The sequence below is a fragment of the Protopterus annectens genome, chromosome 13.part0 (assembly GCF_019279795.1).
Source record: "Protopterus annectens isolate FY-2018-M chromosome 13.part0, PAN1.0, whole genome shotgun sequence".
NCBI lineage: Eukaryota > Metazoa > Chordata > Ceratodontiformes > Protopteridae > Protopterus > Protopterus annectens.
This window is the reverse complement of record NC_056747.1, coordinates 454,896,792-454,911,017: the sequence shown is the minus strand read 5'-3', so window position 1 is coordinate 454,911,017 and position 14,226 is coordinate 454,896,792. Positions and strand designations below refer to the sequence as shown.

The window sequence follows — 14,226 nt, the reverse complement described above, 5'->3', positions numbered from 1 at the left end:
TGCTAACTTCTCCTGGGGTACACCATAAACGAAAAGAAATCACATATTGTACCCTGCCAACAAATTGTATTCCTGGGTGCAAGCTTGACCACAACTTCCCAGATGGCTTTCCTCACGCCATAGAAACAAGTTCATTTGACAGCCTACTTCAAACTAATGGCCACAAAGACCCTGCTATCTGCAAGACAAATACTGCAAACTGTGGGATTCATGGCCTCCTGCATTCTCCAAATTCCATATGCAAGACTGCATATGAGGAAACTACAGTGGTATCTAAAAAGTCAATGGTGTCAACATTCTCAGGATCTAGAAGCAATGATTCCTGTCATACCTTGCCTACAGATAGAGTTCCTTTGGTGGGCAGAAGCCTGCCACCAAAACAAGGGACTGCCATTCACTCTACCCCCTGCCGCCCAAACCCTAACAACAGACGCATCAGACTATGCATGGGGGGGGCTCACTTGGCAGGGAAGTGCATTCAGGGCAAATGGAACCCAAGTCAAGTGCACCTGCATATCAATCAAAAAGGAATGTTAGCTGTACAGAATGCTCTGACAGCCATCAAGGACCACATTCTTCCAGGACAATTAATAGTAAAGACGGACACCACCACTGTTATGTGGTACATAAACAAGCGGGGGGAACCCAATCATAGACTCTCTGCAGACAAGCCATGGCTCTGTGGAACACAGCCTTGAGCTACCAAGTGCACCTACAGGCACAATTCCTGCCAGGAAAGCAAAATACACTGGCAGACGAACTAAGCAGAAATTTCATGGACCCACAAGAGTGGAAACTGGAACCAAAGACATTCAACATGTTGATAAAAAAATGGGGGAGCCCAGAGATAGACCTGTTTGCCTCTCCCCAGAACTACCAATTGGACAAATTCTGCACAAAGACTTCCCACAAACAAGCTTGGAAAGTGGATGCCCTATCCTTCACCTGGAAAAACCTTTCAGTTTATGCCTTTCCTCCTCTGCCTCTCCTCTCCAAGGTATTACTAAAGATCAAGCAGGACAAACCAAGGACGATACTGATTGCACCAGACTGGGCACGCCAACACTGGGTACCCCCTCTTGCGCAGTGTGTCACTGCTGGCACCATGGCACCTGCCTCAGATCCCTACCCTGCTGTCCCAGCAGTAGGGCCAGATTCTGCACCCTCCGCTTCAAACCCTGAACCTGGCAGCCTGGCTAATTACCTGATCTCTCCGTTACCACCCCTTAGTAAGCAAGTGTTGGATGTCATTCTGGAGGCAAGGAGGCCTAGTACTAGAAAATCTTATGCTGAAAAATGGAAAAGATTCTGTTCCTGGAACCATACTCAGGGGATGGGCACAGCAGCGCTCAGATTCTACAATACTTAACTGAGATGCTTCACAAGGGCCTTTCCTTTTCTTCCATCAAAATTCATGCCTCAGCCATTTCAGTTCATTACAACACAGAACCACCCCTCTTCTCTCATCCACTGCTCAAGCAGTTCCTCAGAGGGGCCAAAAACCAAGACCACCCAGGAGAGCCCCAACTCCAGCCTGGGACCTTAACTTTGTATTGGAAAAACTCACTGTACTCCTTTTGAGCCAGCTGCAAATGCAGAGTTGAAATTTCTATTTTGGAAAAAAGCCTTCCTTTTAGCCATCACTTCAGCAAGAAAGGTGTCTGAATTCCAGGCAGTGGAGCCTTTCATCATCTTTCATGCGGACAGGGTGTCCCTCAGGACCAGTGCCTCCTTCATGCCCAAGGTAGTATCCAGTGTGGCTCTTAATCAGTCCATTCATTTGCCATCCTTCTTTTCTAATCAACCGAACAAAGAGGAACATATACTGCACTCCTTAGATGTGCACAGACAACTTAGATTTTACTTAGACAGGACTAAACCTCTCAGGAAATCTGAACAGCTGCTGGTGGCATTTGCTGCAGGGGCAGAGGGGAAGGCAATTTCAAAGCAAACCATTTCTAAATGGATAGGCCATTGCATTCTTTTCTGCAATAAGCACCATGGAAAACCTAGCCCACAGGGGATAAGACCACATTCAACCAGGGCTGCATCTACCTCTACAGCCTTTCTCAGAGGTGTCCCTACCCGAGGCATCCTAGAAGCTGCTTCCTGGAGTTCTGTACATGCCTTCTAAAAACATTACCATTTGCCAGTTTTCTCAAAACCCAGAGCTGGCTTTGCCACTGCAGTCTTGCAGGGCTTTATAGCTGGTCTTAATGCTATCCAAGTTCCTCCTCCCATCCTTAGCTTTGGGAATCTACCCAAATGTGGTGACTGCAACAGTGAAACACAAAGAACACAGTACAGTTGCGTGCACTTACCATAAATATAGGTGTTCGAGTGTATTAACTGTTGCAGTCCTGGTTACCCTCCCTCCAGCCCCCTGACTTCTTTTGGCTATACCTCTATTCTTATTTACTATGCTTAAAGCGTTTTGGTGTATTTGCTTTTTTGTTTGAGGTGTAACCTTGTGTGTGTGTGTGTGTGTGTGTGTGTGTGTGTGTGTGTGTGTGTGTGTGTGTGTGTGTGTGTGTGTGTGTGTCTATATATATATATATATATATATATATATATATATATATATATATATAAAATTGCTTCGCATTAGGGGGGCACCTGACATCTGGGGCAAGAACAAACTGATGTAATGGCGTCAGCTGCATGCTTTATACCCCTGACTACCTGACGTCATGGAAGATGAGACAGCAACTGACGCAGGACCCAAGATTTTGATAATCAGGCCGACTGAGGGCTACTGCAAGCATATAACCCAAATGTGATGACTGCAACAGTGAATACACTCGAACATCTACATTTATTGTAAATGTAAGCAACTTTACTTTATCTATAGAGTGTACAATTGCACTTCAGGAGAGTTTTCCAAACATTGGAGATTTCCTTAGTATTTCCTGGAGACCAAGAAAGAGAAGAAATGCTTAAAAGCATTAATAATCTAAAAGATGAAGAAAAGGCAGAGATGGGTTAGTAGGAGGTGGGATGAACATGTAAGAGGTATTAAAACAAAGTGATAGAGGTAACAATAGAAAAGAATAGAGATAATCGAAAAAAAAAGGGATGAATTAGTAGAATTGGGTAGGTTGCTGAATGAATGGCAATCCAGGAACTTTAGAACAAGAGGAGAGAGGCAGAAACTGATTAAGCAACTGTTTCAGGAATATATGGAGATAGTAAGATGTGGTTTCTGAAAGAAGCGGCATAGATAATTTTTAGTGGCTTCCCTAAAGCTAAAAGCTTTGGCAGCTAGGGGAAAACAGATGAAAGTTGAGAGAGGAGTGTTTAAATTAAGATCATGGCAAATTAATAGTTTAACAACAGATTTAGAGAAGATTTGATAAATATTTCAACAATATTATGGAGAATTGTGCTCTGACTCAGTGGAGATTAGGTCAGAGAATGACAACTGGGGTTTGACAGGAATTGGACTTCCCGGTATTATGGGGATTGAAGCAGTCAGACTAGTACAGTCTCTGTCTAAGGGAGAGATGGAAAGGAATGTGGATTAAGATGGCTAGGGGCAAGTCGTAGTAAATGTATAACTTCCTTTTTGAGGCATGGGAATTGGTTAAACCTCAAATTGTACGGATTTAGCACAGTTTATTTAATGTTGTGTTAAGTAGTGAGGACCCACCGGATTCATGGAGGGAATAATCTTGAAGGATGGTAAAAATCCAGAGATACCATATACGTACCAACCTACTTCGGTATTAAACCCTGATTTCAAGCTGTTCATGGGGGTCTTTTCAAATAGATAAGCACACCTTCTTCCTAAATTAATCCATCTTAATCAGTGTGGATTTTTCTGGGAGGGTAGACAGGCCATGGATATTATAATAAGAACCTTGATGGTGATGCAGAATGCTCAGAAGACTTGTATGAGATTGGCAGTACTGTCATTTATCAAAAACAAACTATTGAAGCACAAACACGGCTATCAAGATAAATTTAATGCAAGTAACAGGTAAGCGCTTTCACATCCCAAATAAGACACTTCTTCTGACTTTCGTGACAACAGTTAAAAAACATTGTCTTTATATAGGAAGCATTCACTGACATCATCCTGTCCTACCTAATAATATCATTAAGCTAATTAGAACATCTTGCAATATCCTAAAAACACAGAAAAGTACATACTTAATAAAAACACAAAACATACATCCTTAATAAAACTAATATGTTTATACTAAATAAAAAAAGTTGTATGTAAACATTTGCAATCTGAGAAACATCCATAAAAATCTCATTTGAGCGATCTATTAAAAAAGGCTTAATAGCTACTCTATTATTCAAGCCAAAAAATGTATCAACTTGAAGTTTAATGATCCATTTGGCTTCGGATCTCTCTCTCTCATATTCCATAACCTGTGACTTCTAAAAACCAGTTCTAAGACCATAAAAGTAAACCTGTGTAGATCCTTCACTACGTACATGTCTAGCCAAAGCATGGGTTTCATCTTCTTTCTTGCATAGAGATGTTCTCTCACTCATTCTCTTAGGGTATGGTTTGTTTTCCCTCTATAAAAAGCAGGACATGAGACACAGAAGGCTAGATGTATTGCATCCCTTGTCCTGCAGTCAGCAAAATGTCTGAACTCGTATATTAATCCTGTTGTAGGATGAATAAACTTATTAGTATTTGCCATATAGGAACAAAATGACATCTTCGACACCCAAATGTGCCTATCCTCTGAGATATGGTTGGCCTTCTCTTCTCCCTTTCATAACATAATAGTCTCTTCAGGAATTTATTTTTATATGTAAAACTGGGTACTTCTCCCACTGTCTCCTTAACTTTATCATCGGCTGTAAGTAACCTCCAATTCCTAAATATTACATTGCGTATATCTGTATTATTGGAGGTAAAAGGAATAACGATTCTGCATTTGTCTTGCTGGTTTCTCTTAATTGATCTCTGACTACACCATCTTTTCCTATGGCCCCTAAAAAAAAGGTTTACCTTTACCATCCTGATCTACAATATGGCCATTGACTTCAAGAGTGCACTCATTAGTTTTATAGCCCCTATTAGTAGTCTTTTCTGTAAGTTTTCCAAAGCTTACACACACTCTTCAGTTCTATTAGTTAATCTCAAAATCCTAAGGCCTTGTCCTTTCACAGTCTTATATATAATGTTATAATAAGATTTCTCTTTATATGTATAGTGGTAGGAACATCATTCCCATCTTTAGTGATAAGGACATCCAAAAAATCAATTCTATTTTCAGACCATCTACGAGTAAATCATAAGAAGTCTGTTGTAGTATTTATATAGGCAGTAAAATTCTCTAGCCCTACTTCCGTCCCTCCCCAGAGCAGAAAGACATCATTAACAAATATTTTATAATATATTAGCAGAATAATCTCCTCCTCTCTTGATGTATGTAGTTTCCTAGAAGGCTGTAACTGTATTAGCATAAGAGTTCGCAAATGGCGTTCCCATGGCTGCACCCTTTTTTAAGAAAACGTCTTATCTTTATACAGAAAAACATTATTCATTAATTCCAATAGCATGCACCATAGCGAAATCCTATCATGAGGAAATCCATTTGTTCATCAAAAACTGTCTTAACATACTCCACACCAAGATCATCAAGTATTGTAAATAAAGAATTTATATCTAACGTAACTAATATAGCATTAGATATAGCAAAATCTGAAAAACAAAAGTTGAAAAAGTTGAAAGAAAATGTTCTATATCCCTTAAAATTGTCTCAGTAGCATCAACAACAGGCCTCAATTGTTTTTCTATATATATTGATATAGACTCTGTAAGCCAGAGAATATTGGTCTCAAGGGGGGATGTAGAGGGTCTTTATGTATCTTGAGAAAAACCCTAATATAGGGGATTAACGAATTCTCTACTAAAAAATATAAGTATTATCAATCATTTTATTCATTAAAAGATCATATAAATCGGCATATACATTTTTAATAATACTATCTAGATGTCTGTTCGTTAAAGGACTATAAGTATTAGCATCATTTAACATCTCAGACATTAGTCTCATCAGTATCATTTAACATTTCAGACATCTTTCTCATAAACATCACAGTCCAAGATTACTATTGCACCCCCCCCCCGATTAGCTTGATAATCGTTCATTATTCTGTAATGTAATAAGAGCTTTACGTTCTTCAGACGTTAAGTTATAAAATAGCTTCTTATGTTGTCCACTGTTCAATAATGACATAAAATAATTTTCCCAAGATTATTTATGAGAAAAAGATGTCCCCCTGAATAAGGGAATGCATGGAATGGAGAAATACTGTGACAAAGTATCAACAGATCACTTGGATGTGGCTTGGAAGGGTCTATAACATACGATCACAAGGCCGCGTGATTAACACTGGTGAGTCAAACCAGCATCTGCTTTGGAAGGTAGCATATATTTGTTTACCAGGAAAGTCCGACTTGGAATGAGCCAATTTTTAGTGGAGGCCCAGGGAGAAATACTCCAGACGCATGTCTTTGTAATGTGGGAGGAAACTGGGGCACCTGGAGGAAATCCACACGAATGCAGGGAGGACATGCAGAATCCACACAGAAGTCACCCCAGACAAGAATAATACTGGAGGACCTCTTGCTGTGAGGCGACATTAACCGCTGCACCATTGCACCATCCTACAGAGGATGCAGGGGATTGCAGGGGGCTTGCCCCCCTGCAAAAACACTATTTGGTGTTGGCAGCTTCCAGAGGTGAAGCCCGTTCAACTTTCCAAGATTTAGTCTTGTCGTTGTCATTCATATGGTCTTGTAATCATAACCCCGTTTTATGCCTAAAGTGGTTACTGAATTGACCCTGAATTAGACTGTTCAGATCGTGTTTATATCACGTTAACGAAAGATGAAAATAGCGAATGCTATTTCATCAAAGCTAAAATATGTAAACCACATAATATCGAACATTCAGAACACCAAATTTTTTCCTTGGGGGAAAAATTCGCTATTCCGAAACACATACACACACAACACAAGCACACCTAAAAAACATCAATACACGCACATACACTTATAATCCTACAACTAACCCTACACTAAACTATACACACACTACTATCTATCCACTTACCTTAACCCAAACCCTAACCCTAAGGTCCGTCACTATCGCACACTCACCTAACCCGTGCCCTAAGCCTAACTCACTTAACCCACCCCTAAACCTAATTCACCTAACCCGCGCCCTAACCCTAACTCACCTAACCCGCGCCCTAACCCTAACAACCACACAATCGCACACTTACCTAAACCCGACCCGTGAATCTCCACCACAGCGCTGAAAATAGCAAAGCCACAGAACCGGCCAACTGAATTCTTTCCCTAGGAAAGAATTCGGTGTTCTGCAGCTTCGCTGTTTTTAGCGTTTGATTAAAACGGGTTGATATTAGAACAGTCGAAGTTTTAAAACTTCAATGTTGTGATATAGACCCTTCAGATCTACAAAACCCAGGACAGAGAACTCGGTTGCCTGGATGTGCATGTACAGTTGAAATTTTACTTGCATAGAACAAAATAATTCAGAAAAACTGACCAGCTGTTTGTACATGCTGCAAAAGTGAAGGAAGGGAAACCTGTTTACAAGCCAACCCTCCCCAAGTTGCTGGGGAACTGTATTGACATTTTTTACCAGCACCATGGGATAAAGATTCCAGCCACATTAGAGCCCTGGAGCTGTGGCTGCCACCAGTTTTTCTTGAGGGTTTCTTCCCAAGCCATTCTGGAAACAACAACATGGTCCTCTGTGCACACGTTTTCTAAGTACTGCATTCCTGAAGGCTACATCTCAAGCTAGCCAGCATTTGCTATGCCTATCATGCAAGGACTAGTCTCCAAATTAATCCTCCCTTTCTTCCTTTCACTGTTTTTGGAATCTTCCTAAAAGTATTCACTGCAATAGTGAACGTAGCACACTTGTGTTAGAAACTTGTCATAATAGTAGACCTTCAGGTAGTCTAACTGTTGTAGTTCTTGTTTACTTCCCTTTTCTTTCTGATCCCTCTTTCTGATCCCTTTTCCTGGGATTGAGGTGGCAACCCTGTTTATTCACTGTCCTCCCCTTTTTACTGGGGACCAGGCATATGTTCCTGTTTTGTTAATCCTTCTTTTTGGTGCTTCTGGATTGGTCACGTTGGGATTGGGGTGGACTTGACCAGTGTTGGGAGTTGCCACCTAGTGCAGTTTGCTCTGGGTTGGGAGGAATCTCCTCTGGTTCTTCTGGAGGAAGAAACTTCTTAAACTGGATTGGCCAACCTTTATAGTACCAGTTTCCTGGTACTGGAAGTATGGTATCGGCTGAAGCAGTAGGGGAGGGAATAGCTTTGAAAGACCGGTTGGCAGCAGGCTACTTGCACAGCAGGATATCCCAAATGTTGAAGACATGCAACTGTGAAATTACTCTTAACATCTGCAGTTATGGTAAGTCTCAACACAGATGTACTTTCTTTTCAGTTACTGAAGCCTTAAGTGAAAGTGCAGCTACAGAACATGGGAACTGTTAAGCTTTTCACACACTTAATTTTGTGTTCAAGGTGCTCTTGCTTGGAATGCAGATCAGTTGTCTTCTGGGAGCCGAGATCGAATGATTCTACAGAGAGATATCCGAACCCCAGTGATGCAGTCAGAGCGACGACTCCAGGGGCACAGGCAGGAGGTGTGTGGACTAAAGTGGTCCACAGACCATCAGCTGTTGGCATCTGGAGGCAATGATAACAAGGTACTAAGTGAACAATGAATGTATAATGTGTAAAAGTGGATTAAATTAATTGTGTAAAAAAAACTAAATTGGTCATGTTAATTACACAGGTAAGTTGTGAAACTAATGATGCTGGGGTAGTTTAGAACAGCTGGTACTGTCAAAAAAGTGGCATAGAATGGAATTCCAGTCTGGAGCACTGCTTAGTTGGGCTTGTGTGACAGGGAATACTGTTCTACATGGCGAATAGATAAGGTATTTTGTTGGTAACACAGAGGTAAATGGTAAGTGTTATGGTTGAAAGGGGTAATCCGAAGAAATTTTAATTAGCACAGCTTAGATAAAGACAGAAGAGCAGCAGTCATTTGGATAGCACAATGTTAAATAGTGTGATTGAAAAGTGTCAAGGTTTGATAATTACCCTTTAAATGAAGCAACTAGCACAAGAGGTGACTTGCTAAGGGGAAGTAAAATGATAGGATGTGCATATCAAAAGGGGCAGTCTAGCAGTTCTTTGTGTGCTTCTTTATGTGTTTTGTCACATTTGAAGTGCTGGGCACATTGCTTGTGACCTTACTAAATGATGCATGGAGTATTAGAAAATTTGAGTTTATTTTTCTGTCTTTTTTTTTTTTTTTTTTTTGAGGGTAGTTGTTAGTGGATGTGGCCTCCTGCTACAGAGAAGAGAAATTGTCCTGTTCATAAAAGGTATTACAAAAGTTAAGATGATTTTTTATTTTTTTTTAGTTTAGAAAAGTACCATTCATGCTCTTGATAATACATTTATTGATTGTGGTATACAGTGGTGGAGTGAAAGCTGATGCAGGGGACAGTGGAAAACCGTGGATAGACAGCTGCCATAAGTGGTAGCTGATGTTTGGATAGGCTGGAAAGGTTTTTACAATTAGTACCAGTATTTTATGTTCTTATTAATGCAGAATAACTTTTTTATATGTAAGTCTCCTCATGAAGACTGAGCCCCAATATCTTTTGATCCATTCATCTGTATATACCTTCATTACAGTAGCATACCATAAGCTGGAGTCTTCAAGGCTTTTCCTGCTTAATAGGAATTGTATGCTGCAACTTCAGAATCCCATTTGTGTGTAATTATAACTGGTTTTATATTATGTCCTATTCTGCATTTTTTCTGTGAAGGTCACAAAGTTTTAACGAAGATGCTTACCTTAGATGTTCTTCGTGTTTCACTGTTGCAGTCATTACATTTGGGTTATCTGCCTGCAGGTAGCCCTCAGCCAGCCTGAATATCAAAGTCTTGGATCCCTGCGTCAGATGCTGTCTCTTCTTCCATGACGTCAGGGGTATAAAACATGCAGATGATGCCATTACATCAGTCTGTCTTGCCGCGCGGTGCCTGAAACAGAAGCAGTTTGCAAGTGCCAGTCGGCCGACTCCTGAAATTTTCATTTTCGAGTTTCAGAACGGAAGTCTTCAAAACAGCTAAGTACCCCATTGGGGATCCTTTTTCTTGCTCTTAACCGATGTCAGTAAAAGTTAACAATTGCATTACCTGTGGAAAGCAAATACCTCATAAAGATTTTTATTCATATTGCATTCCTTGCTTAGGCCCAGAACGCGACGTCCCTCGCTGTCGGTTTTGTGCCTTATTCAACCCCCAAACTATTCGTCGGTCTATTTTTGCAGCAAATTATTTTGGCACTCTGTTTAACTATCCAGAAATGGCTTCGGTAAACCATCCGCCTACCAGCATTCCAAAAAAACATAAAGATAAAGACAGAGACAGACCACATAGGTCCAGAACTGCCGACGATGCTTCCATTAAGCTAGTCGCCAGTTCGCTGGTACTCAGTGAGGTGCTTTCGCAGCCCCTGATACCCGCTACTTCAGATTCGTTGGCCTCTACTGAGACCCATTCGGAGTATGACGCGAGATGCTTCTTTGACTATGGAACCTGTGGATATCTCTACCTTGGATGGGTCCGGAGCCGCTGTGCAGGCACCGGCTTCTGAGGGTGCATTCAGGACTACAGATTTGCATTTCAAACCAACACCATCTTCTTCATCCAGGCCTAAAACTCGACCCACGCCTAGAAAACCGACATCCAAGCCGCATGGTCAGGCCCATGTGCTTAAAAAAACGAATGCTTAGAATGGCTGACTACCTTATTACTTTAAGTAGAGGAAGCCAGCATTCCCCCTCTAAGAGACCTAGAACAGATTTTCCTGCTGATTCTTCTGACCAGGATTCTGAAATTTCTGTTTCTTCTGATTACCAGGATTTGCCCTTATCCACCTATGAGGATTCGGATGCTGACAGTTCCATTCCCTCTGCTTCCCCTCCAGAAGATTTTTCTTTTGGTGAAACCTTGCACTCTCTTAGGGAGCATTTCCACTGGGAAAGCCAGGATTACCCTGACTCCAAAAAGAGGCTTGGGGAATTCTTACTCCTCCCTCAACACAGGCCTTTAGCTATCCCTCCTGTTCTGGACATTGTAGATGATGCCTTCTTGGAATCTAGCCTGGCCTGAGACTCTACCTCCAGCTCCCAGAAAACCTGACAGGTATTACAGAGTACCTGACTCAAAAAAGTTCCTCTTCAAGAATCCTACTGCGGATCTGGAGACCATTTCCCAAGGACCAAAAGGCATTAAGGCTACTGCTGCCAAAAAACCCTGCCCCCTTGGACAGATGGGGGAAGAAGGTATACATTTCTGCTACTTTGGCCATTAGGGCCTTAAACTGCCAGTTTCATATGTTAAAGTATCAGCAGCATATTATTGGATTGCTTAAACAGAAAATGATGTTGATTCCTGATTGTGCTGAAAATAGGGATTTACAGGATTTACTGCATTCAGCTGAGCAAGTTGGAAAGCATACTTTGCAATGTGGTTTTGATTCATTAGAGGCATTTTGCAGGGCTGCTGTTAACTGGGTCTGTACTTAGAAGGCATGCTTGGCTTAAGGAGCAATCCTTGCCAGATCATGTTAAAGCAAAATTACTGGATGCTCCCTTAAATCAGGACCGCCTGTTTGGCAGCAAATCAGAAGTTCTTAAAAAGATTGAGGAAAAAGCTAAATCTATGCAAACTGTTAAATATTTCTTACAAGTACAACCTCCAAGGTTTAGTAGGCATTGGCCCTGTAAGAATTGATCCTTTCCTGCCTCTTCCAGATCTTCTCAGTCCAAACCCAGCGTAGCACCCAGGGTACGCACAGGACTAAGCAATGGAGGGCCTCCACTTCCAAATTTGGGAGTAATAAAACTCCCCCTATGGTAAACTGTCTCAGTGACTTATTTTTAAAACTTCTAAGTAGTTCTCAACTGACCGTCCTTTGGGGTGAAAGATTTCTCTTTATGCAAAGAACTGGGAACTCATTACCCAGGACAAATGGGTTTTAAATAGTGTCCCAAGGATACAGATTTCACTTCCACACGTTACCAACACCAAGTGGGTGGCCAGATCTACCCCCAAATCAGTGGGCAGAGACCCAAAAGCAAGTACTTTCTCTTCTAAGTATAGGGGCTATTCAGTTGGTACCAGAAGAGGAAAACGGACAAGGTTTCTACTCCAGACTTTTCCTGGTACCCAGAAAAGACAATTCATGGCATCCTATGCTGGACCTGTCTGCTTTAAACACCTTTTTGGTGATTCCAGAATTCAAGATGCTGACTCTTCACCAGTTGCTTCCTATGCTAGGCAAAGATGCCTGGTTGGCAACACTAGATTTAAAGGAAGCATACATGACCATCCCAATCAGGGAATCTTGCAGAAGATACCTATGCTTCAAAGCAGGCTGCAAGCACCATCAGTTCTCTGCACTGCCCTTTGGCCTATCTACTGTGCCCAGAGTATCCACAAAGTGCCTAGCTCCAGTCATTGCATTTTGCAGGCAAAGAAATATTTAAATATACCCATACCTGGATGATTGTCTAATTCAAGCAGAAAGCCAGAGCATACTTTTGAATTATCTGGCCTTTGTACAAAGGGTGCTAACTTGTCTGGAGTACACCATAAATGAAAAGAAATCACACCTGGTACCCTGTCAACAAGTTATATTCCTGGGAGCAAGCTTGAATACAACTTCCCAGATGGCTTTCCTCACGTGAGAGAAACAAATTCATTTGACTACCTACTTCAAAGAAGTAGCCACAAAAACCCTGCTATCGGCAAGGCAAATACTACAAGCCTTGGGGTTCATGGCCTCCTGCATTCTTCTAATTCCATATGTAAGACTGCATATGAGGAAACTACAATGGTATCTAAAAAGCCTATGGTGTTAACATTCTCAGGTTCTAGAAGCAATGATTCCTTTCATACCTTTCGTACACCTAGAGTTCCTTTGGTGGGCAGAGGCCTGCCACCAAAACAAGGGACTACCATTCAGTCTACCCCCTGCCACCCAAACCCTAACAACAGGCGCATCAGACTATGCATGGGGGGAGGGGGCTCACCTGGCAGGGAAGTGCATTCAGGGCAAATGGAACCCAAGTCAAATGTATTTGCATATCAATCAAAAAGAAATGTTAGCTGTACAGAATTCTCTGACAGCCTTCAAGGACCACATTCTTCCAGGACAATTAATGGTAAAGACGGACAACACCACTGTTATGTGGTACATAAACAAGCAGGGGGTACACATTCTTACCCCCTCTGCAGACTATCCATGGCATTGTGGAACACAGCCTTGAGCTACCAAGTGCATCTCCAAGCTCAATTCCTGCCAGGAAAACTATATACACTGGCAGATGGGCTAAGCAGAAACCTCATGGACCCACACGAGTGGAAACTGGAACCAAAGATTTTCAACATGTTGACAAGCAAATGGGGGAGCCCAGATATAGACCTGTTTGCCTCCCCCCAGAACTATCAATTGGACAAGTTTTGCACAAGGACTCCTCACAAACAAGCCTGGAAAGTGGATGCTCTGTCCTTCAGCTGGAAAAATCTATCAGTTTATGCCTTTCCTCCTCTGCCTCTGCTCTCCAAAGTACTACTAAAGATCAAACAAAACAAACCAATTACGATTTTGATTGCACCAGACTGGCCTCGCCAACACTGGTACGCCTTCTTGCGCAGTGTGTCACTGTTGGCCCCATGGCACCTGCCTCATATTCCTACCCTGTTTGTCTCAGCAGGAGAACCAGATTCTGCACCCTCAGCTTCAAACACTGAACGTAGCAGCCTGGCTAATTACCTAATTTCTCCTTTACCATCCCTCGGTAAACCAGTGATGGATATCATCTTAGAGGCAAGGAGCCCTAGCACTAGGAAATCTTATGCTGAAAAATGGAAAAGATTCTGTGCCTGGAACCAATCTCAAGGGATGAGCACAACAGTGCCCACTTTACCTCGGATTTTACAGTACTTAACTGAGATGCTTCACAAGGGCCTGTCTTTCTCCTCCATCAAAATTCACGCCTCAGCCATTTCAGCTCCTTTTAACACAGAACCCCTCCCCTCTTCTCTCATCCACTGCTCAAGCAGTTCTTCAGAGGGGCCAAAAATTTAAGACCTCCCAGGAGAGCTTCAACTCCA

At 41.9% G+C, this 14,226-nt stretch overlaps 1 protein-coding gene across 7 annotated transcripts in view; it reads left to right on the top strand.

Moving 5' to 3' along the window:
• Positions 1-14,226, top strand: part of FZR1 (fizzy and cell division cycle 20 related 1) — a 1,382,318-nt gene that overhangs the window by 1,123,040 nt on the left and 245,052 nt on the right. For all 7 annotated transcript variants that reach the window (XM_044054101.1, XM_044054103.1, XM_044054098.1 and 4 more), the window contains one exon: positions 8,545-8,729. In XM_044054101.1, the coding sequence (XP_043910036.1) occupies positions 8,545-8,729 (185 nt within the window). The remainder of the gene's footprint in view (positions 1-8,544; positions 8,730-14,226) is intronic.